The 26,456-nt window shown below is 40.8% G+C and overlaps 1 protein-coding gene across 1 annotated transcript in view; it reads right to left on the bottom strand.

The window, feature by feature from the left end:
• cacna1g (calcium channel, voltage-dependent, T type, alpha 1G subunit) overlaps nt 1-26,456 on the bottom strand; it is a 227,639-nt gene that overhangs the window by 108,589 nt on the left and 92,594 nt on the right. The window contains exons 3-4 of the mRNA XM_053414443.1: nt 22,881-23,014; nt 10,024-10,121 (exon numbers count right to left, since the gene is read on the bottom strand). Coding sequence (XP_053270418.1) covers nt 10,024-10,121; nt 22,881-23,014 — 232 coding nt within the window. The remainder of the gene's footprint in view (nt 1-10,023; nt 10,122-22,880; nt 23,015-26,456) is intronic.

Genomic DNA, 26,456 nt, shown 5'->3' with positions numbered 1-26,456 from the left:
GATCCATGTCCAATTCACAAACATAGAGGGTTTTTATGACGTACACTGCAGCCAGCCACCAGGAGGTGATAGAGATGCTTTGGCTTCACTTTTGGGGACCAGTCATGTCAGCCATCATTAACTACAATCAATGATATGATCCCAGAGTGCAGTGATAAAGGGGATTATAACAAAGATTTCTCCTATCTCTCATGATCCCACTGTGAAAAAGATATGAAATGCTCTGTAACAGGGCTGTTTACCAGCGACGGACAGGGAGTTATGTAAAAATGAAACTGTGAGTCACTACCGGTGGAAATTTGTTGCAGCTTGCCCTTCGATAGGACACCCGTTAAACAGAATTGCCTTGAACTCACAGTGAATGTGCACAGTGCTACATTGCGCTGCTGTCACAGAGGTGCAGAGGCTCACACACTACGACAGCATCTCTCTTCCTCCCTTTCTTTCTTTCTTTGGCCATTAATGAGCAATGCAAGCAGACACACACATGCACACACACACACACACAAACACACACATAAACCGAAATCCTTGCCTGACCGTTAAGTCAAAACGGAAAATGGACACACACTCGACACAGAGCGCACATTAAGCAGCAGTTCCTTCGAGGGATTGCCCTAAGAGCGTAATGTGCTGAGCTGTTAGGATGCTGCTAAGCGCTGCCTGAGTCAGTGACTGCAACTCAGATTTGTGTCTGCTGCAGGACCAGCAACCACTGACTGATTTCATACGCTGCCATACACAGCAAAGAAGCAGCTGCACAATAACAATTAAATGCTAAAAATGCCCATGCCGGTCTTCCCGCCTGTGACAGCTGCACTCATGCAGTGCACACAACGAATCATCCCCATCATCTTTGCATAGTCATCATACCGAGGAGCAGGGTCTGAATTTGACAGTCCTCTGAATCTCCTCTGAATAGCTGTCACTATCATTTTAAGGATAATATTTTTGAGGTACCAAATAGATTTCAAAAACGAACTCATGTTTACCCAAATTAAGAGCAATGCATCCTTGAAGGCGACAAACACAATTCAATTAATTCTCCTACATTTGCAAAGCCATGCTTTTTTAATGCTTTCTTCCCTGCATTACTTAAATCCATTTGCCCAACGACTTCTCTTTCCTGCCAGATTGATCGTTTTCTTGCTGCATTAATTTAATTTTAACAACTGTTGATTCATGGAAAAGCAAAGAAACACTGACAAGATTATACATGCGCATCATGTAGTGGCCCAATGAGCTCCAAATGAAAATGAGCTCGGATCACGAGCGAAAGCAGAGGTGAAGTAAACAGTTTTCCCTCAATCGTGTGCTAGAAACATCAACTGGCCCACACTCTGGAATTATCTGTTTCCTCACTAGGGTTGCAAAGGGGCGGACAATTTCCGGTAAATTTCCGTAAACTTTCCGTAAACTTTACATGGGAATATTAACTTTGGGAATCTTGGGAATTTTATAAAAAAACTAAATTCGCAAATTAAACGCTGAGCAATAAAAACATCATTCAAAACTCTATTTTAAAGATGTATGGAATGCAGCTTACGCTAAACGTTGAATTTCAACCCTGCACTGTGCATTTCTCTATCACATGCACAGATAATTCCCAGCATCCTGCACTCTACAGCAGGGCTATTGAGGCCTGCTGTAGTGATCAGGAAGAGTCAGGTAAGTTTTGATGATTTTACTGGGGAAAATATATTAACATGCTGATTGAGGATTTTTCATCTGTCCATCTAGCCTCTTTCTATTCATTTATCCGTCAATTGTAAAATATTTTTAAAGACCATTCCAATTGTTTGGCCAACTATTTATATCTCTAGCATTGCATTAGTGTTAGTTTACAAGCTTTTTTCTCATCTTATTCTACAGAACAATTCCACGTGCACCATCTCATGTGTGGAGACATTTAACCCCAGCCAATGTAGAAGGAAAGGCAGTGTTCATTTGCAAATACTGTGCAAAAACCTATGTTAGGAATGACACAAAGATCCAGAAGCATATAGTCAAGTGTATATGACAAGGTAAATACAGTCAGTATAAATTACCCAAACAATTTCCAGTTTATTCCCGTAAATTCCCGTTAATTCCCTTATGTTCCCGTATATTCCCGTATATTCCCATTAATTCCAATGGAAAGTTTCCAGCTTTGAACCCTAAATGTCACTATATGTCTTGAAGCTTCTCTAGTTTACCTACTGCTGCAAAAGGGAGAGGTCAGCCTTTTGGGAGAACACTGAATATTATATTAATACATGAGTAAGAGTCATGGCAGTTACAGAGAGGTCTTGAGTTGTGTGGGCCTATAATATTTGCTGTGGCTGTCGTTTTTCATTTTCAGGGTGGTTTAAATCAAGGCATCATTTAAACACAATCACCGGGGAGTGAGACACATATGAGGTCATTGTTCTGTGATGCAAGCAAACCTGAATATCTTGTTTTTCTGAAGAGATAAAAGAATCAATCCTCTGGACCTCTCCCCACCCAAGGAGAGTGCTCATTCCAAGTGATCGACATTTCATATTCAATAACAATCATCTCCTCCTCCGTCCGTGCGCCCTCTCCAACCTCACTGTGGGCGGCTACTCCATCCCAACATGGCTGGCAGGCGGGTGGCTCTGTGGGATTTGGGGAGCCATCTGTTAGGAGGCAGATCAGGTCTGCTTCATCGGCTCTCCTGTCCAGGTCCAGCCCAACCAGCTTTGTAATCTGTGTACTGTGTGCTAATGGGCTCTGTGAGCCGAGGGCCAGTGTACACCAGCTTCTCTTCTTATTTGCTGTGGATGGATAGTTACCAGCTCTATGTCAGAGACTCCACACAGAGATCACTTGACGTCCCTGAAATGGAAATGTGCCTTTGCATAAACGAGCCGTGTCAGCCGAAGTTGAAGCACGCGGAGAGAGATGAAAACTGATGGAGAGAAAAGAGGGCAGACAATTCACCTGAACTCTGTTGATCTGCTGTTTTATTTGCCCGAGTGAGTTCACCAATTTGTTCTGCTCACCAGTTCGTATGGAAGTAAACTTCTTATGTGTGCTGACTTATTTATCAAACATGAATAAGTACAGCTTTGTGCTTAAATCATTTCTATACTTATTTCTGTTCCAATAGATCTGATTCATCAAGTCTTTTTCTAAAGAATGTGTGTTCATCCAATAAACCCACAATGAAACATGTGCAAAAACAGATGAAGTCATTCCGAAATAACAGGCACACAAACCTTTCACTAACCAAACGCTGAGCATAACTAATAAATTATCGACTTCTGTAAAGCATTCATTTTCATGTAAAGAAAAGAAAAACTAGGTAATAAAGATTTTGTTTATCTTTTAGAACTTTACACCTGTTTCGTCCATGTGGGAGAATCAGAAAATATTTCAATCATGGTCAGATGCTTCAATACTACTGAAGCTGGACTAAATTTCAGATATTCTCAAGAAATTATGCAGAGGGCCTGTATGTGAGTACAAGATGTCCAAGTCAGTTGCTAACGACATTCCTAGAAGTTTTTTTTTTTCAATTGTGAGCTAAATGGCTTGCCAGTCATCCATTAATGGAGCAATGTACACTTTATTCTGTTATACTGCAACTGCAAAACAATGTAAATATGAAAAAGTCCTTAAAATTCTTTATCTTGTTAAATAAAACAACTAAGATGTACAAGTTTTACCATCAAATGTGACTTCATTTGGACCACCTCAATGCTGACAAATGCACAAAGAGGTATGAAACCATTGACAGGCGACAACAAGAATAACACGGATTTATCTAGGTTTGAAAATTCTTGTTAACATTTGATATGATGCATAATTACACATTAGTCATTAGTTTAAAACTGATTCCAAGTGATTAAATAGCAAAATGTCAGGCTTTAATAGAACGCCATATCTTGAAACTGTTGATGATGAATTGGGACTGTGAATACAAGTAGTATTTGCTCTTCCGTGAGCAACAAAATGTCACTCTTCTGCCAACAGCTGCTGGGGGTGGTCTTGTCATATTGAGATTCGACTGACAGGATCTTTTGTGTTTGGCACTAAACAGACTGACAAGACTGAAGAGCGAGAATTACTCTCTAACGTTCTTTGCATAAATCCTCTGGCAAGCAGCTTCCTCATCGGATCTTGTTTTAAACTTATTAGCTTTTAATTTTCTTCTGCACTGCTCACAAAACAAGGAGCCCGGGTATCACGCATTAGTCCTCTGGGCTCTCCCTCTTGCCCTTTCATCACAATAGAACAGCAGAAGTCAAGTGGTGAATTTTGTCCCTGCTATAAAACCCTTTCTTAACAGCTTAGAGAAGATAGGCTCTTTAATTGCAGCACTGAGGGTTAGGAAAATAATGTGTTGTAGAAGTAGGAGGGCACGAGCTTGGAGGTAGTGATGGTGTTGTGTTCTCGTCGGCTTTAGGGCTCATCAAGGCGGAAGTACAAAACAGTGTACATGAACCTGGAGCTACTCAAACACCGAGCCCAACAAAGAGTGGAGAACAGGATGAAACACTCTGCATCACTGACACATGAGTGAACATAACAGCGTGAGCGAGCATGCATTGCAAACCTGCGTGCACAAAAGTGTGTGAGGAAATGTGTATATGTGCATGCTGTGATAACAGCATGTTAGAATTCTGGATTGTGTCTCTTTGAGACAGAGAAGCTTCAGTGTGTGCATCTGTGTCTATCTGTGATAATCACCTATTGAGCGCTGCCTTTGGCTCGTCAATCAACACTGCCTCGCTCAAACTTGATTCACAGCATTGAATGTGTCATCAAGACTCATCAAGTCCGAGACAGATTGTTATTGTTTGTTTCCACTGTGTCTGTTGTTCACTTGTGGGCCTGCAGGATGTCGTGTCACCACTGCCCTCCAACTTGATGCAGCATATTCAGATTTTTCAATTAAGTACAGATGAATCATAGCCTCCTTTATCACTTAGTCACCCAACAATGAAGCTGCGGCTTAAGTTCAGCAGGGAAGATCTTTTCATTTGTTCCTCTGTAGGCATTCTCCCTCCATCACCACTGCTTCCACATGCAGACAAACGTCAGAAACCTCACTTTCACAGCTCCCTCATCAATGACCTTTGTGGCCACATTCCTTACCAGTCACTGTCTGGTTGCAATTATGTCTTTCAGCCTCGCAAACCTATTATCATGCAACCCAACATCTCCTCATGACCACCATGACCAAATCAATGATTCCACCAGCCACGTGCTGGCATTACTACACCAGCAGCAGCAGCAGTGTAGTAATGTTCCTCTATTGATATGGACTTATGCTTAATAAAGATGCTTCACATTCATGGTGTCTAACAGCAAGTTAATCATTACAAAATTTTCAAAAGATATTGATATATAAACTCCCAAACAATGTATTTCTGTTCAATCAAGCCCCCTGAGAAGTTGGAGGGATAATAACAGAACTCTGAGACCTTTCGCTTGAAATATCTGGTTTAGGTCAATGTGTTGTGTAAAGCTTTGGGCTCAGGTTGGCAATTTTATTTAATTTATTAAGAAGAACATATATCAAAGAAAACTGCCATTGAAGTGCATTATCTGGCCTTTTAACTGAGTATTTAGTGATATAAAGCTTAATAAGCCATAATTTAGGGTCTGGGTTGGATCGAAATGTGGATCTTAGCGATGTGCCAGACAGGTTTGGCTCCGAGTTTCACATCAACCTCAAGACACAGATGTGAAACGCTAATTGATCAGTGCAGTATCTGTTAATAATGGTAGCAAATGCAGTAACTGTACTGTTTGTATATTCTGATTAAAATCTATGGTCTCCGAGCCCAAGTCAAAGCCTTATGTGTAAAGTCAGTTGAGTTATTCTTTAACACCAGCTGGTCTTAGCATTAAGGAACTCATTCCTAGTTCTTATTAACACCAGGGGTGGATAACACATTAACGCTAGCCAGGAGGCAAGTAATGAATTGCAAATACAGACTGCAGCTGGCTGCTATGGCCTCCAAAGCAGGCACTTTGGCACATGAGCAGCCATCATCCTGAGGTCCCTCTCTCTTCCAAAAATAGTTTTGGCTTGAACAAAATTGTGTCTGTTAAATGTGGGACTCTAGCCTCAGGATGAAAGAAAAAACTTTATTTTTCTTCTCTTAGTATAACATGGCACTTTTACTGCTAGAAACAAAAGGCAGAAAAATTCAACAATCAGCAAGTTTAAGTCGGTATTCTAGGTTTCAGCGCCTCGAGGCCTGAAAATAAAACCCATTAAAGCAGCTCCTCACTTCTATTTGCATATTGTTACAGCTGAATCAAGGTTACTTAAGTTGCAGTTGCTGACGGTATATTCTAAATGTTGAAGTTTGCAGTTTTATTTAGAAGAAGCACTGTTTACTCTGGGAATACAAAATAAGTCTTGGCTTCTCAGTAATTGGGTAAATCTACATTTAGATTTCTTTCTTCTTCAGCTCTGTACTAGACACACACCTCCCCATTCAAACTCATAAAAACAACTTCAACACATCACCATATCTATTTCAAAGCAATGAGCAGTGTTCAATAAAAAAATCTCTCCCTCATCTTCTGTCATACAGAAAACCATACTGCATGGTGGAAACAGGAGTGGCCAGTCGAAGTCTTTAAATATCAAGACCAACACAGAGCCATGTCACTGGTTGTCATGTCAGCTTTTTAGCCAATGACAGGTTCGGTACAAGGTCCCCAGCTGGCCAAAATAAGATGTGAGGGTAACAGCCAATCGGGTGGCAGAGGATGGGCAGTGATGTGACGGTGACACAGTCTGGATTTTGGGTTTCGTCCGCAGTCGGTGGATGAAGCCTGCAAAATGTGTCTGTCACTTCCACTGGCAGGATGGCCTGTGATAGAGCATCAATCACTGTCAGAGGCCAGGACCTGGACACAGTGCCAGGAACAATGTGTTCGTTAACGCAACTCTAAGGCTGTGTGTTTGTTTGTGTGTGTCTGTGTGTGTGTCTGTGTCTGTGTGTGTGTGTGTGTGTGTGTGTGTGTGTGTGTGTGTGTGAGAGAGAGTTTTAAGATAAGCTCCAGCATTCTGGTCCAATACAGACTTAAGGTAAGAGGTAACAGACAGAGATAGAGGGGAGCTTGAGACGACAAGGCAGAGGGATGTAAGTACTAACAGTTTACAGTTTATATATCTGCTGATCCGGGATCAGATGTCTTACATTTTTGGCAGCAGTGGACGAATATCAACATGAATCTCAAGTGGAAAGTTTACACCACCTTGGACTGATCGTTTGAATGAACCTGCTGACCTGTACACGAACTGATAAGGCATAAGCTGTTTATTTGTATGTGCCTTGGTTGTGTTTAAATTAATATGTACCTTCTATCTGTATTGTGTTGATTTATGATTTAGATCAATACATTGAAATCAAAACAAATGTACTGTTTTGTCAAAACAAATATATACAGTACATATTTTGTTTCCGCCAATAGATCTTGACATCCTATCTGCATGTATCCAGACAGATGACAGCGTGATTGATTCATGTCTCTAGAGTGGACTGTGCCAGTGGTTATATTACACAACAGTAATTGCTGGTGATGTGCCAAGTGGCTCAACCCGTGGAATGTTCAGCTGTTTCACACCTGAGCTCTGAATATCATCAAATATTAGGCCCTCATCAGTTTGAAGAGGAGTGTAGAATAACCTGGGTTTGTGAGCAGTATATCCAAACAAAATAAACAAAGAAATCCTCCAAAATTGATTCCAAACATGATTTTGGACATTTTAAACTCTGGAATGGCATGAATTAAATTATGAGTCTAATTTCAGTTGCTGATACCTATAATGTAATTCTGACTTTAGGTTCATAATGTTTTAAATACATCTAACTTCAAGATACCTTAAATTAAGTTTGAACTCGTCAGTATTGAGTTGTATTTATGACTAGTCAGATTAAAACAGGCATATTTGAAAATCGAATGAAATATTATAGTATACTATATTATAATTCTACTGACACTTTCTATAAACGAAATAACACACACATGAACTAGATAAATTATTTGAATCGTACTATGTAAATCTTAGCACATAATCCTGGAGGTATGAACCTTAAATTGTTAATGATCCTCCAGTAAACCTAGAGAAGATGAGGCCCCCTCTGCAGAACAATGCAGCTACAGGGATGAAGGGGTTGAGGAAGTCATTTTCCACCACACCAAATACAATGAGACCCCCCCTCCTCACCACCACCTAAAATCTACCCAATGACATTTGCTGCCATGGGGCCAGAACCACACCAAATCATGCACACATGAATGGCACCATTAGTCTTGTGATTAGGCTGAGCAATGGCTGGATGTCTAATGAGCGAGTCAGTGTGTGCATGACACTGATGACGCTGATGCCTGATGAACGTCAGCCGACCCCTGTGATGGCCTTGAATGACAAGAGGTTTAGATTACGGATTAGGTTTGGGAGGGTCATCGGTATAAGGATGGAAGAGAAGGTCGGGGGGTTGATGCAACTACATGGGGAAAACACCTACATTAACACACAAACACACACACCAACAGACACACACACACGTCCTGATCAGTGCTCACTCGGCTTACAATCTCCTCAATTGAGAAGCTAATGACTTAATTAGGGTCTGCATTTCACTGTAAAGCATTGCAGTCGGTGGACTCAAGTAAGGACGGACGCACTGAGTGGACTGTTGGGTGGGTACAAAAACTCTTGTGATTTATTTAAACATTAATGTGCATGCTGGAAATTCAAGCTGTGCTGATTACACTATACACACTAATGGAGATTGATTTTAGAAAAGGGGGGAAGAGTATTGAACTGTTGGGGGGGGGGTAGTGTTTTTGTGTGTGTATGTGTTATGGATGACGGATGGAGCAGGCATCTCGGGGATTTGTGTGTTTGCATCGTGATGAACAAGTGGGGTGGCCTGTGTGTGTGTGATTGTAGCTATGAACTACAGTCCTTTAATAAAAGGCGGTCATTTGGAAAATTGCATATAAATCTGAGTGTGTGGCCGGGGAAAGCCAAAACACAGAGATAGTCAGACGGCAAATGTGGATCAGCTTGTTCCCTGACCTACATTCCACTTATGTGTGGGAATTCAGTCCACCTGCATGATCACAACTTATAGCAAGTACCATGACAGAGGAAGGGAAGTCACCTACATTTACAAAAGGTAAAGCTTTGCAGCTAATATATTCTGCTATTCAGCCTGAGTAGACGGGATCAGCTAGTCAATACTAGTCAAAAAAGTATTGCATAGTAACTTTTTTTTACTTTCAGCCTGTGCCCATTTGGGCTCTTTTCTCTTTATGAGGTTCAATGCTTGAGTTATCCATCCATCCATCCATCCATGAATTCATCATCTTCCGCTTAACAAGGCTCATGTTGCGGAGGTAGCCGGCCAAGTAGGGTTTCCCAGATGTCCCTATCCCCTGCTTCCAGCCCCCTCCGGATGACTCACCCTATCTCGAAGACTGAGCGCAGCAACCCATTGCGGAAAGCTCATTTTGGCCTGGGTTGTTTTTGCAAACTCGTTCTTTCGAATACACTTATACAGATTATTTTTGGACTAGCACATTACAGCAGTCCAAAAATATGATCAAACCAGCAAACAATGTAAAAGAGGTGCTCACATTCTGTCTAGATTAGAACATGGTGTGCTTCTCAAAGCCGTGGACAACGTGGGCTTTAAGCTACTGATCCCAACTTAGGATGCAGGGTATGATCTGCAATGTCTTACATAATTGATGCACGGTAGACATTCAGATTTTTTCGAAGATTGCACAGCACTTCTTCCATGGTTATCAGCTCAAACTTGCACGGACAACATAAAATGAATCCTAGAAATACTCAGAATGGTTTACCTCTATAGCCAACCTTAAAGTTAAACACAGTCTGGCTTTAGTTTCAGATCAAAAGACGTGTGTTTGGCTCCAGAGGAAGCCAAAAGTGTTGTGATATTAGAGGACAATGTGTTCTCAGATCCTGAGGCTGGTTAGAGAGCTGCAGCAAGAAGGGGCCAGTACGTCTGCACTCACTTGGCACTCGGTTGATGGCTCTCAGTGGTCTCAGCACCCGAACCGTCCTCACTGCTGAAAAACTGACACTCTGCAGGTTGAGGGAGTACTCCAACATCCTGGAGAGAGAGAGAGAGAGAGAGAGAGAGAGAGAGAGAGAGAGAGAGAGAGAGAGAGAGAGAGAGAGAGAGAGAGAGAGAGAGAGAGAGAGAGAGAGAGAGAGAGAGAGAGAGAGAGAGAGAGAGAGAGACATGTGTAAACACAACTAATTTGATTATTTCATTACTACCACAGCGCACACAGCAGAACCTGCTTAATCATCTGGGATTAGAAAAACAAAAAACACAAAGGCAATATCATGTACCTAATTATGTATCATATGTATTACATGCTCTGCCTCTCTTTCTGGGTAAGTGGTAATTAATCCTCTGAAGTCCCGGATTTACATTCTTTGTGTTCTGGCAAACAGTATGCTTTCATTCCAAAGCTAACTGAGCTACAGGTCCAGAGTTGAAGAAACGACACACACAGACACACACATACAGAGTACCTCTACCTTAGTGAGGACACTCATTGGCATCATGCATTCCATAGCCCCCCACCCTTACCAAAACCCAAATCTAATCCTAACCCTTAAAGCAAGTCTTAATCCCCAAACAACCCCTTAAACATCAGTCAGAAAGTGAGGACAGGACAAAATGTCCTCACTTTGCACAAAATGTCCTGGCTCTGTCAGGTCTATGTTCAATTAGCTCAGTGCTCATGACTGCATGTTAGGACTTTGCATTGACTTCAATTCATTGTGTCCACCCTAGCCATGATCGGTTATCCGTAACCTTAGCCATGACCAGCTCTTGGCTCACCGCTACCTTACCGCAATCCCCATCTTATCCCTAACCTTAACCAGGACCTCAGAGAAGGCTCTGCATGTGCTTGTATGCAGAGCCCAGCAATGTCTGTGTGGCAAACATGCCTGATATTCACATGTACCCTTCCTTCATCACCCTTCAAAGAAGCAAACGGCATCCATGCGCCCCCTTTTAAAATGTCAAGAGTGGGCGAATCACTCGTCACCAGGAGGAGGACTGGCTTCCACAGTACATTAAAGAGAAGCATCGGATCAGTGTGCCTCGTAACCTTGAGACGGCAAAGTCTTAACAGCCTCTCCAGGAGCTCTTTGGAGACTCTCTCAGGCTGTGATGGGAGGTTAGAAGGACAACGCTTAGAGAGCGAGACTGTGGAATGCTTGAAAAAAGAACAATTTCTCTTGTTTCTTGATCAGTATTTATCATCATCTCCTCTCACACTGGTTCTCTCTCCGTTGTGTGTGTGCGCGTTTGTGTGTGTGGAGCAGATGCTGAGCACATGTGCAGGGGCGTGCAGATGAAGGAATTCCCTCCTCGCACCGACCCCAAGTGTGTCTGTCTGACAAATTCGCAACACATGTTTGACAGTGTATGCGTGAGTGTGTGTTTGTGTGTGGACCAGCCTATCGGTCACCTTAAGTGCAAGAAACTCCTTTAAGGAATGTACAAACGTGTGAGTGGTTCCCTTTAAAACTTAAGGGTGTCCCAATACAGTATGAATACTTTCAACTTTACTACACCAAATTAGTGCTGAAACGGCAAACACATTCTATCTTTTACACACAGATACACAAACACACACACACACACACACACAGAAAGTGCTGACAAATGGCCTGCAGGCCAGAGCGAGAAGGTAAATGGGTAAGCAGTTAACAGAACAGCACAGAGATGCCGCCCCATCACCAGTAGAGAGAGCTAACAGTGTCATCCAATCCCAGGGAGCTGTGCAAAGGCTATCATGGACGTCCAGCTCAAAATGAATGAAAACAAATAACTAGATACTCCGGTAAACGTGCTAAATCCTACCAAGAGTATAAAAGGAAAAACCCTATTGAACCAGAACTCGATTTAACATTAAAGAACACCTCACTAATACTAGAGTTAAAAGGTAAATTCACAAGAAGGAGAGAAGAACCAAACAGTTTTATGTCTTACTTGCATTAAAAGGGAAGATCTTGAGGATAACAAAGGTAATCTCTAAAGCTCAGGATATCTCGTTTACAGCGATTGCAGTCCATGGCTATGACTTTTAATTCACTATTGCTTCAGTTCAAGCAACCACAGAGAGAAGAAATAATTTACCAATCAATGATAATCAATGGTTATTTCAAAGATTTATAGCAACATTTATTAGGTGATTCATTAATAATTCAAGCACAGGAAATCTATCTTATTAATGAACTAATTTGAAAACCATTAAATCGTTTGAGTTCCAAGCTATTCTATGATTCCAGTGTCTTGGCACTAGAGATCTGCAGCTTTTATCCATTATGTATGTTATTGTAAAGGAAATACTTTCAGCTTTTAGCAAAACAAAACAAGATTCCTAAGGATTTGCACTTGAGCCTGAGGAAGTATTCACGAACCATCCTCTACCCTTTGAATGGGGGACGTCAGAAACATGAACATGAAAATGCAACCAGCCACTCTGAGAGGATAAGCAGTATGGATAATGGATAGAATTGAGATTTGTAAAGCACAACCACTCAAGATACAATGTGTAAAAATTTGAGTTTTAGCAGCTTGGCACGTTGTCTTACAATCATATGAAGTCAGACTAGCTGTTTACATCTGTTTCAATTTGCTTGTGCCATCTCTATAGTCTTATAAACAACATATAAATGTGAGCTATCTCTCTGCAAGAACCTTAAGAAGTGCATTTCATAAAACGTTGAGCTGCTGTTTTATCCGCTTATAGCACGTGCTACTGCTAACAGCATCTATGATGTCACTTCTGATTAGTTAGAACAACATGAGAAACCTTTGAAAAATATCAGCAGAAGATAAAGGCTATGATAAATTTCAGTTTCAGTGCTGAGCAGTAGATCCTCTACGGGGAATTTATGGTAACTTTGTTAGGATTCCAATGGGAAATCTCGTGTTTGAGCTCCACAAACACGCTATAAATCCCCAGAGTAATACAATACAAATATTAGGGTAATTTTTCATCGGACAGAGTCGCATAAACAATCTCAAAAGCGGATGATGAATGATGTCTGTTGAAAAATAGTCCATGCAAAAACACTTGCTGCCCCTGATGAGAGCCAGATGAAGTTCGGTGTGCCGAGTGAAAACTGACCCATCTCGCCTCATCTGGAATGAAGAAACAGCCGAGGAGAAATGGAGTGTATCAAACAAACGCTGGAAACGACAGGAAGTCGTGCGCTGTTTTCGTCAGAGTCCGTGCCAGTGCTGATGATGCTGATACGGGTAAGGGCAGCGGGAGGAGGACGAAGAAATGAGAAGCAGAAGTGGACCGGGGGAGGCCCAACCTTAGGGAGAGTTTGCGTGAGGAGAATTCCCAAAGTGAAGCACTCAAAGCAGATCTGCACATGGGGACGGAGTCCGGGAGGAAAAACACTTTTTACATCTTGTCATACACACTCAGATGTGATACGAGTGAACATCCTGATATGGGAAGATTCTTACAAGGACAAACCGGAAAAAGAATGTAATAATATTCATTTAAGTCCAGCAATAAAAAGCACTCAGTAATATACAGCTTACACAAAACCACACACACAGGCGCAAACACACACGTTCTTCTGGGCATGTAGACAGCTCGTTTTTTAGCTCGTCCCCTGTTATCTCAGAGGGTGAATGTGTGTGTTCACGCCAAGCAGCCAAGGACATGATGAATGGTATACATACACAATTCCAGCCAAACTACCCTCCAAAACAAAGGCAACTGTAGCTTGGAACACTTTGAGAACACACACACATACTAGACATAATGCCCCCCAGACCTATAATGGGCAAAAAGTAAAACTACAGCTCAGCAATGTTGGACAGTGTCTAACACTTGACCCTCTCCAGCCCAAGTCTACTGTTTGATTAACCTTTGCCTTTCCACTTGTATCTATCTGTGTGTCCATCTTGTGTCCATCTTAGTCACTCCAACCATCCGTCTTCCTGCAGCCACTGCACATTTATAATGTTGACTGTGGCTGCCAGTTCCATGTTTGACAACAGGATAAGGAGCAAGCGATAAGCGCTAAATCTTGCTAAAAACAATGGTTAGAGAGCATTTAAAGGAATCTCACTGGTGTTTATTCTGTCATCATTTCCCTGGCTAGGTCTTACATTTGACTATTTTCATGCAAATCATGACGGATGGACTGAGGAAAGCAGAATGGATACGACAACTTCTGTCTGGATCTGAGGCCGGGTTGTTTGTTTTGTCAGCAGCTGAATTAAATAACACTGAGCATTGAGCTTGGCTGCACAGTACACTGACAAATGGCTTTGGGACTCTCAAAAATCAATGTCTGAAGGATATACTTATTTTATTAAATATTTTTTCCAAAGCTGCATTTGTTTTTTGTCGTTTATATTATCAGTAAATGTGTGGAATGAAAAATGTGTCATGGTGATAAATCCACCTTAGTCTGTGTCCTTCAACTATTCAAAGACTTGCAGCTTCAATTAGTTTGGTCACAGACAACATGCCACTTGATCCCACTGTCTTCACCAAATTAGGTAATGACATAGTGGTTGTTGCTACATCAAATTTTGTCCTTTCATTCTTTTGACCTCCACATTAGTGATGACCCCCCCTTTATAAGATTATTTGATTTTATCTACAAGGACATAAGTCTGATAAAATTAATTTCCGTGTATCATCACTGAGACTTGGAGCGAGGGGACAGAACACAGAGGAGACAGATGGAGTGTTTTCATGCTGAATCAGATTGAAACCCTTTCATCAGCAACACGTCCTGTCATCCACCCACTCTGCTGCTTATCTGACCCAAATGTTAACTAACTTGTTCTCCACAGTCATGCTTGATTATTGAATATCTGTCTTTCTCTTGCAACAGTCAGATACTGTGAGGGAATTCTCATTTTCCCTGCGCCCAAAACACAAACGTGTCATAGGTCTTATAAACAAAACTGCACTCAGATAAGACCACAAACACTCGACCAAACAAGACATTTTACTACAACATGCCATTGTTGCATCCTCTATCTCTGTCTGTCTATTGGGCAATGAGGTACAGTTTACTCTAAAAAAGGAAAGACACTAATGAAAGCAGTTGATATTTAATAATAACTGTAGTAAAAATCTGTGCTTACTATCATTACCACCAGGAAGTCGTTATTCTGAAGCTGTGGCAAGTTATGTCTTCAAAAATCCTTGCAAAAGTTATTCTTTTCAAACCAATTGTTAAAAGGTCAAACAAAATCAAACTCAACAAACCAGTTTTCTTGTGAATTTGATTCTGCGTGAGGGACTCTCTTTCAGTTCTCGACGAATTAAAAGCATGTTTTATTTGAAAGCTGCAGAGCTTGGTATCCCGCTGATACCATGGCCAGTTGCAATCCATCATTATGGGCTTTAAAGGGTAACTTCGCTGATTTTACACATCAAAGTCTGTTTGCGAGGATCGGGGAGCAGTACTGCAAGTGTGAGAAAAGCTGTTAATAAGAATAAAACTTGGTAAATTGTTTCACTCTTAAATTAATTTTGTACACAGCATTTTCCAATATTTGCTTTGCACCGAATCAAATGTTTTATAGTCGTGAATCATCTTGAAACCGGCCAGCTTGGTTCCAGTCTTAAATCTCTTGTAAAAGGCATTTTCTGAAACATCAATGGAATAAAATGGACCTCAGAAGCCTTTCTTAAAGTGGTCATTGTTATGCCCCAGTGCCACTTGAACTGGGTTCTACAGTAACTGGCGGTAGTGTGTTCTGGGTTGTGTCTTCTGGCTAACACAAAGGCTGCTCTGTCTTTAAAATGTGTCCTTAAGGTGCCACTATATTCCATCAGAAGTGCTTGTTTGACGGTCATATAGCCTCCACCCATTCCTTTCCAATGTCGGAGTTTGGAGGTAGGGGCCAGGTGCATGTAGGTGAGAAAGTAAGCTGGGCTTAAGATCTTTTATCTCTCTTCCCAGCATCCCCCCCACCCACTCGCTCACTCCCATGAAACCCCGCTACCAACACCACCAACCACCCCCGACTAATAATCCATGGCTGATCTGCTCACCCACTTGCAGCACAGAGATAATCCAGCTAATGGAAAAGAGCCCGGGTGGATAAGGACAGCCAGGACAAGCACAGCTCTAGTGCTGCTAACTGTGAACTCACAGAGAGCCGGGAGCGGACAGTTTGTCTAATGGCCATCATTGTTCATGGATGCTGTATCCTGTCTGTGGGTCCTCTGTCTGGACGGCAATAACAACAGCATCTCACTCTCTCTCTTGCTGACCCTGCTTTTAAATTAAAGGAATTGTTGGTCATTCAAGTAAACTGCCTGTTTTCTGTCCAAAAATTATGACAAAAATAACCTATACAAAACAGAGATGTGAGTAAATGTGTGTAATGTAAAAGTGGTTTGAGTGGGAGATACGTATCACCTTGCCTGACTGGCGTTTGCCAAGAAACCATTCGAGCACAGCAACTCCACTTAAATCCCCAAAATAGTACACTTAAAGTTTCTGTATGTGTGGGTTATGTTGTGTCTTTGTGCTTTGCTTTCGCCAACTAACGTATGGGATGTGTTATCGCTTGACTGTTGGCATGCCCAACGCTTGCTGCTGGCAAAATCGACATAACAACATAAATTGGTTTCATACTCAGGTCAAACATAACCGTCTTTCGTGCTAACATGCAATGCTATCTGTCAATTCATTGCTAAAAATAAATTGCATAAGCTCTTTTATAAATGCTCATACGGACGGATATTGTCTTTTTTTTTTTATATCTGTTTTAAAACTGAAACATGTTTGTATGGATGTATCCTTGGTTTGGTTACACCACCTGTATAAACTTTAACCTCAAGCCCTTCTTACACTTTGTCTTTCTCGCTCCCCTCCTCTTCAAATGTTTCCTATCATCACTTATTCTACTCATCCTCACACTTTTTTCCTTCAGTTGTCCCCTAGACTGGGCTGGATCTTCTCCAAACACTTATCAATAAATCAAGGAAAGAGATGACGCTCAGGATTAGGTTCAGGCTCCTCTCTCACCTTCTTCAGTGACACTCCATCCAATCAAATGTGTTGAATATTTAAAGCCTTTTCAAGGTTCTAAGCTTGTATTTAAAAAAATCAATGTATCACGTAAATGATGATACATTGATACATTCATGTAATTGCCTTGCATGACTGGGATCATGGTCAGGATAATGGATACACTATATAGTTTATGCCTTGTTTGAGACTATTCTAATATTCAAGATTCATGACCACACTTCCTGTATATGTTTCCTTCCTAGAAAGAAAGAGAAAACAATCAGGCAAACTGGCAAATAAACTAAACCAGTGGTCTTCAACAGGGGGTCCGCGACCCCTAGGGGTCCGCGGGGTTACTGCAGGGGGGTCGCAACATTTTTGGAGGATAAGACAATTTTTTTTTTTTTTTTCAAAAAAAAATGTTCACACAAAATTCATGTCTTCAGAACCAGAATTGTATATATTGTCTTTAGATACACATTGACATGAATCCAACATATTGTAGCGAGCGGATACATTTAGGCAGAAGACGTTATCTTTCAGTCAGCAATGCACACATTCAGCTACACACAGGAGCTCTCTCAAGCTGGGCACCGGTTCACAGCACCTTTCATGCAAATACGACAGCACATGCACTAGCCAATCAGATCGTGTTTATGCTCACGTCTAAAGAGCACGAAGCTCAAAAATAAAGATGGCAGACCAAACTCCGTAGATGGTCGTATTTGTACCAAAAGTTGTTTGTTTGACCTTTTTTTACTTAGTATTTTTTTTAATTTACTGAGAAATAGATGCTGAACAATGTAAAAAAAAACATTACTGTAACTGAAAAATAAGTCTGAGAGGATTTGCGAAGTGTCTGAGCCACCTTTCTAATGTTAGCATGCTACTACCCACAAGGGTAGTATTGAATGCACAATAACAGGGTAGCTATGTTTATACATGGCACTATGCCCAAAATAATATAAACACTATTTTATGCAATTTATATAGTAGGGGGTCCCTGCTCCATCTCGCCATCAGTTTGGGGGACCTTGGCCTGAAAAACTTTGAAGACCCCTGACCTAAACAAACAATAAACCTCTCACCTTTATCTGCCATCTGTATATACTGTGTATGCCAGGTCTGAAGTACGTGAGGTGCCTGACGTGTCTGCATATATTGACTTTCCTTGAAGAACTTATTATAAAATTATATATTGTCAGTCATGACAGTCGAAGGTCTCCTGGGGATGAATCCTTGTGATGAGCTTTGACAGTCTTGTCACTTTTCATCAGATCCTCTTCAACTTTACTTTTACCTACTTAAACAGTAGTTTTGGTAAATGACTGAAGACATCAGCCTTAGCTCCACGTTGTGTTTAGTGCATCCCGATGCTATCAAAGATTAGCAGGCTAAAAAACTAAACTTAACTAAACTGTAATTTTGAACAAGGTATACATACACCTTACAACATGCTGGAGTCAGCATTTGTTTAAATCACCATTTAAGCTAAGTGCAGCCTCATAGAGATGCTAGTATGGCCGCAGACTCAGATCTCTTACTTTTCTTTAAATTCCTTGTAAATTTATTGAATAATGTTATGTCTTCTGGCGTCTAAAGATTCTTCAAATAAAAAAGGGCACTGTAGCAATAGTTCAGGCAAACGACCAAAGACACAAAGATTTCAACAATTGCAAAAAGTTTTGATAAATGACTTAAAGGGTTGGCAAAACAACCACAGGGGTTCACATGATTCTGCTTTACATTAGCACTGGGACATGCAACACCTCCACTACCACCATTGCCATTTAGAGTAAAATCAGATACTCTTGTATTGCTTAACACCCGTGTCAACGTAAAGGAAGCAGGGAAGTGTGGGCAGTGATGGTTAAATTGTTTGGAACGGTTTTATCTCTTTATCTCTCATATGTAAAGGCAACAGAAATGAGCCATAAGTCAATAAGTCTAAAAGGCTAACAGATACCAAAAGCTTACATTTCTTAAACCATTGATTAATTCTGCTGTTAGAAATATAGTAAGGGAGGCAGTGTACAGTGGGTAGTGAATGAAGGCCTGTATTATGTCATGACTGGATGTATTGAATGACTGCCGCTGTATAATTTCAGCAATTATAACAGCTCGTCGGGATATATAAGAATTCATCACAATAGTCTGAACAATTTTTCATAGGATATTGTTTCTTGGTTAAGCAGATTTTTTGACTCAGAGGTGGTTTATTGATAACCTACTTTAAATGATCTATTTCAACATGTTTCATAGCCTCAAAGCAAAGCTGGCCGATACAAACAAAATTAGTAATTTCATCTGAGGTTTCCTCAAATATCAGACCAATATTAAATATTGAGGGAGTCCAATGAAGGAATCGACCCAACAGTCTCTGCTTGTCTTCCTCTCTCTTTGTCTGCCTTTTTCTGTCAATCTGTCACCCTTCCTCCTACTCCGCACTCACTCCTTCTTTTTCATTCTCAATTACTCTTTCTGTCTCTCTTCAGGAGGAATCCAGCCACAGAGAGAGAGCAGAGGCGGATCGATGTGTGAGGGATAGGATCCCCAGTCTGCTACAGCAAGCCTGCACAGTTTGCTGTTTAGATTCCCTCAGCTATTGACTGGGGCTCCACTGCACCGATCAATAAATAAATACATAAATAAATGAAAACACTCTCTTAACAAGTCAGTCAATCTAGCACTGAGTCTTAAAATGTAATTGAGTTTACTTACCCCAGGGTACAGGCAGCCGTTTCCCCCTGATATGAACAAAATAATCGGATGATTTAGCCTTTTAATTTGAAAAGCGTATCCAAACCAGAGTCGCTGCGTGTCATTAGCTTTTTCACCCCTCACACAACTGCAGCTAAAGACCAACAAATGTGAGTCGATAAAAAATTAAAATACCATAAGGTGAACCACATGAGAAAATCAGGCAAATGGGTCTTGCCAGTGAGGGCTTATCAGATGATGCAAATGCAAAATGATTTGAGTTTTAAACACTATTGTGAATTGATGAATTTCATTTTTCAAGTGGGAGTTTCATCTTTCCCAAGAAAACTTTCTCTTTTACATGTGAGTCTAGCACATGAGTCTAGCACGGCATCCCTCCTTCCTCCTCCCACCATTCACTTGGCAGAAAAATCCCTACTTGCACATTTCACCAGTCTATCTCTTTCTCCACACCCTAACCCACGTACAGGCATCCCTCCATCAGTTTTTTCTGTCTGGCTCCTGACAGAGAGGTGATTAGGATAGGAGACCTGCTGAAAAAGCAGCTTAGCTGTAATTATCGTCTTGGAAGGAAACAAACTGTACATCAGAGCCTTCCTCCGCACACTTAACCACTGTTGCCAGGATGTATCAAATGCTCAACAACCAGCCGTTACCAAGGTTACCATTGTCTATGTGAGTCTGGGGGCTCTCTGTACAGATGAGTTGTTTTTTTTCTTTTTAATTTGTTCAAAAATGGCAACATGGTGTAACCCATGACACACAGACTTTATTTCCTGGGCCATGTTTTCTGTCACGCTCCATATTGTTCATGCACTGATACCCACACACTCCCCCTTTTCCATAAATTATTTTTGTGACATTTCTACAGAGCGGAGAGTGACAGGGGAAATATGGTGAGGGGAAAGTATGCAGGATGTAATAATAGTCCCTGGCTTACTCCATCTGAAGATACACCGTTTCCTGATACACACACTGCTGGTTGTAAGAAACAGCTACAACGGTGCAGAACTTTCAATTTAATGTTACACTCTGAAGTCAAGCATGTGATATAGATATTGCTTTAGTCCATATATCGTCACCTGGGGTCGGAACCCTCTGACACATGTGCAAGCCGTTCTCAGTTGCACATGACACAGCGGATATTGCACTACTCAATGACAAATGCTAACACCTTTTAGATATGAAATGAAATGTGGTCCCATAAGTATGACTTCCAAAATCAGGTTGGTGATAAAAAAGGAGGCAGGATTAATGTTGACATGAGGATCTGTCGAGGCTGCACCAAACACGGGAGGCTGCATGCATCATGGCGAGCAAATCAAGCAGGCCTCTTCTGGACAAGGGTGTTCGAGAGGTGACAGAGCTGCATGTGAAACCTGATGAGCGCGATAAAACTGAATCAATAAAGAGAGCAGTGTCTTTAAATACAAATCAAAGAGTGTGCTATTAAACACAGGAAGCCATTTAGTAAGACACCGTCATCGCATCTATCTGAGGCTATGGGCACATTACTGTTGTGGCGGAGAATGCACAACTGTTGATCTTAGAACCGCCCTGATGTTCAGACTGCGGATAAAAGTTGATACACCAATCCCTTTTGGTGACTGAGTGACTTGAGGCCGCGACTGCACTGACTAGCAAGCTCTGACTATATCATATTGTAGTTTTCTGTTGTTTATGTGAATGAGAGAGAGTATCTTACAAAACTGTATTAATATTGTGAAAATAATAGTTTAACCAAATCATAAATTATGTATATAGGGATGTGAGATTCATCAATTTGCATGAGTAATCTTGCATTAAAGTGTATGATACAATTACCTCCATTAAAACGGTGTACACTAGATACAACGTGATCTGAACCCAGCATAATTTTTAATGTCTCTAAAACAAATTATAACTCATAATATGTTGGCAGATAAATCCATAATTAAAGGAAGTATTAATTGCATTCTTACTATGAAACATACTGCAACCAACTACAGTCAGAATTAACTTGTTTCTAAAGAACCCTCAAGTAATTAGGCCTGATCCACATGCACAGTATGTCCTATTCTGCACTGTTGCAATTACCCAGTTTCCCCCCAAAGTTATATTAGTTTCATCTATATGCAGGTACATACAATGTCTCTTACATTTAACATCCTCTAATTAGATTTCTCCTAATTTAATAGATTAATGCCTGAATACCAGACATTAAGGTATTTCCCCTCTAGTCCCTTCTTGTGGAGGCAGCTTTAACTGTGTATGATTCAGAGAGAAGCATAGAGAAGGGAAGTAAAGGAATGCAATTAATGACAGCTCAGGGTTTCCCTCACAGAGAAAACCAAGGCGGCAGCCTATATAGAAAACAGGTGCTGCTAAGAGTAAACCCATATGATATGCTTCATAGGTGTACGACCGCAAAAGAAGTAGGTGAAGTGTATCATCTCTGCTGCTGAAGGACACACACACGCACACACGCACGCATGGTGAAGGAAATGTGTCCTCTTCCCACTGATGGACAACAGAAGCTGTGGCAGAAGGACGGCATTAAAAACCAGCAGGGGATGTAGTGTGATGAAAATGTCAGATCAAAACCAGCAGGCTATGTTCTGTAACATGTTTAATCAAATGACTGTGTGTGTTTGTGTGTGTGTGTGTGTTTGTGTGTGTGTGTGTGTGTGTGTGTTTGTGTTTATTGATTTATATGTGCAAAACAGGTTCTAATTAAAAAAGACAAACTCTAAATTCTTAAAGTCTCATCTTGCTCTCTCACACTGTTCTGACAGATTCTTAACATTGGAAACTTGCTACCAAGTTCTACTTCAAAGGCTTTTACAGGACATTTGGGGTAAATGTCTTTAATGACAACCCCTGCAGCTTGTTGGAAGCGAGTGACACAATTACATTTACAAGCTTGAAAATCTATTACACTCTGGATTCTCTTTGTTCGTGACTCTGAGCGCGCACTCCCTGACTTGCACATTACTGCTGAAATTTGTTGCATGTGTGTGATGTGAGGGTCTATCGTGCCTTGTGCGAGCCTCCAGTGTTTTTGCATGGTTATGCTTGGCCACCTGTGAGTTTGTGCATGTGTTATTATGTGTGTAATTGCATAACTCACCCAGCCAGTACAATGAAGAAGTCCAAGCGGTTCCATGTGTCACCAAGGTAACAATTCTTGCCAAAAATCCCCAGAGCCACCATCTTGATCACCATCTCAACGGCGAAGAACGCAAAGATGAAGTCGTCAAAATCCTGCAGAGTGATTCAAACAGAAAGTACAAGGGATGAGAAGGATTGAGGTATGCTGTCGAAAGTCTGAAACCACTAACTTTTACCATTGCTTAAAATTTATATTAGAGATAAATATTGCGCTATCTTCATCTTCCAAACTGTAATGTCTTACATACAAATACATTTTATTCAGGACCTGAATGTAAAAAGGCTGTACATTACAAAAAGAGCAATGTACAGCTGGCACTCAGCAGGACATTTTACATTTGAACAAGCTCAAGAAGCTACAGCCATGCTAGCAGCACTGTGAAGCTATATTCTGGCTTCACACTGCAATGTGCTAAATCTAACATGCTCACAAGGAGAACGCTAACACCCTGATGATGAGCAGGTAGGATGATTACCATTGTCACCATCTCAGTTTAGCATTTGCTAACTTTTGCTAACAAAAAAAAAGAAGGTTAACCTGCTTTTGGATGAACAGCTGCATTTATATAAAGGTTTCATTCAAATTAAATAAAACAATTTAAATAATAAATGAATACAGTTATTCCTCTTGGGAGGATTGGTCATTTTATATACATAGCTATATACATCCTCTGGGAACCATGGATGTCAGTATACGCTTTTGTGGAAATAAAAAACGTTTGACTATCTGTCTAATAGATTGGAGATATAGCACCTGTCTATGAGATTGGCTTATTTAATTAAATTAATTATTATTTAATTAATTTGAATACGCATGCCATTGTATTAGTTGGGCTTATATATCTGTCACGTTTGATGTTTCAAAAGCCAACTAAGAATATGTGTCATTGATGTGATACTTAATTAATCACTGCAGATGAATCCTCTTCATCTTTGCCCTGCTGTTGGAAGGTCAGGCTCCCAGTGGGAAAAAGACAATATAAGAGATAAGGGCCCCCTTGCAGCTACAAAGGATTTAGTGTCTTGCTCAAGGACACTTCAGAAAACCAGATGCTCGCTGACAGCACAGGTCCACAGGCCTAATGATGGTTTTGCAATCATTCTGTTTTTAACAGACACTCAATGACAAATGGTTTCACATCCAAAGCACATAAAGTAATAACCCAGAACAAGCCGCTCATTGCACAAATCACTCAACTGACTGTTTGGTTGTGCTTGGATTGGACTGGAGAAGAAAACAAGAACAAAGAATGAGGATGGGAGTTGGACCGGAGTTAAAAGGAACGTAACCTTAATCCTCAAAATGTGAATATCAATAAATTAATTTACAAAGGCAGAAGAGAAGTAATTGGAGATGAGGAGGGAAAAAGTTAAAGGAAAATAAAAATGAAAAATCTGGATGGAGATCAAGGCACAGGACACCCACTGATAGATGAATCATCCAAACATGAATACAGAAAATGTATAAATATATCAAATCCTGTTAGCTTAGGCAGACGCTAGCCCCTCATTGCTCTGAAGGGAAATTGTAGAGGTTCACACGGGAATGTGTATTCATTTGTGTCAGTGTTTTTGTGTGTGTGTGTGTGTGTGTGCGTGCGTATGTATGCGTGTATGCACATGTATATGTGCGCACGAACAACTAAAATTCTCATCCATCCCATCGTTGGATAGCATAAATGGAGTCTTCCGAGAAATCCCAACAGATTGTATTCAACATATTGGACTGGCTGTTTTCAGGACATACCACTTAGCAGACAGAGGGTGTCTTTAGCAAACAGCTGCACCGGGTTGACTCCATCACCGGAGAGTGCATCGCTCCAGATGTTTAACACACTACTCATTTACTCCAAAAGAGGCGGAAGAAGCTCAAAGCAAATTGTTCGGCGGTGCATGATCCCCAAACAAGAAAAGATCTAAATTTAATCTGGACTTTGTTGGAACTAACTTTTCTATGTAGGCCACCGGAGCGTCAAAGTACATGACCTCGTGCAACTGTTTCCAGTATTAAATGCGTTTATGAACACACGTTATATCTGTATGACTTAAATTAGATATATAATCAAGTAATAAAATGAAGTTCCACCATCAACATAGTATTTTTTGTGTGGCTAGACTTTGAAAATTTTAAGGGAATACTGTAATTTATAGCTGATTTCTTTGAAGATTAAGATTAAGATGCATTTATTAAAAGCCTTATTGAAAGCCTAATTCAGCCTAATTCAGCCACACTAGTAGAAGAGAACATACAGTATTCAGTCTTGCTCACCTCTTTATAGATAACTCAACATCTCCTTTTCAGTTTGTTCACATATATTTAAGAATCCATGGGGAAATCTGTGGGGACAGCATCTATGGACACAAGTAGATGATACTTTTTGGGGGGGAAAGATAATTTGGTTTTAAAGTAAAATGGTTAAAAAATTTAAATCACTTTGGAAAACAAATTCTATATTTCGTTTGGCCTGCTGTCAATGCTTTGCATATTATATTCTGCCTGATAAAATGTAGACAACAAATGAAGCAAACGTGAGGCGCTTTGTTTGTGCACTACCAAAAACAGGTATATTTCAAGTAGGGAAACATGAACTTCATTTAGGTCAAATATTTTATCTTAATGTCAACGGTAAAGACCACAATCATTGGACAAGACCGAACATAGAATTGTCGTTATGTGTGTTGGCAAGTGGTTTTTACAATATGTTACAACAAAATCTAGAAAAAGCACGAGAGGGATGCATCAGTGAACTGAAGCTACCATCCAGACATGAAGGCACCAGTCATAGCAAATAGTTGATTTCTGTCATGCTAGCTATGAAGTTTCTATCGCAATCAATACTGTAAAAAGCCCTTACTCGAATTAAGTAAATATTACACTGAATGAATTAAAAAAGTATCAAAGACTTGACATAATACGTAGAACACAGAAAAGCTACAAAATAAGCTTTAGTGGATGGGACTGGTGTTCCTCCCCCCCCCCCCCATGTAAGGGATAACCTCTTCAAAAGATGCTTTGTACACTGGGTCATGAATGGATGGATAACAGAGCACAACAACACTCTGTTGGAAAAATAACAACAAAGTCTATTGACAGATGTAACAGCCTGAGATATGACAGTGGGAGCGCTGTGTGTGAAGTAGAGGAGAGCAGAGTTGTTAACCGCCACACTGAGCGCAAAATGACCCCATTGCTTTCTCCTCTAATATACCCCCCCCCCCCCCCCCCCTTCTGTCATCTCTTTTGGAGGCTTTTCTCTCGTTTCTGCTAAGGAGCTATCACTCTTCTATTTTGTATCAGCTAAGCCTACATGTCCTCACAGTGACTTTGGCGCCTCAAGTGTCCACACACACACATTACACACATACTGTAAACACACACATACGTCTACACTGTGATAACACAACACATACATGAACATTGTAACATACACAACATGGGATCAGGTCTTCGGGGGAAATAAACTGATGTTGAGCAAATGTCGATCAGCGGACACACACACACGCTCTTACACACACTCTCACACATACACACACA

The sequence above is a fragment of the Pleuronectes platessa genome, chromosome 21, assembly GCF_947347685.1.
Source record: "Pleuronectes platessa chromosome 21, fPlePla1.1, whole genome shotgun sequence".
NCBI lineage: Eukaryota > Metazoa > Chordata > Actinopteri > Pleuronectiformes > Pleuronectidae > Pleuronectes > Pleuronectes platessa.
The sequence above is the reverse complement of the archived record's forward strand: the minus strand, read 5'-3'. Positions and strand labels throughout refer to the sequence as shown.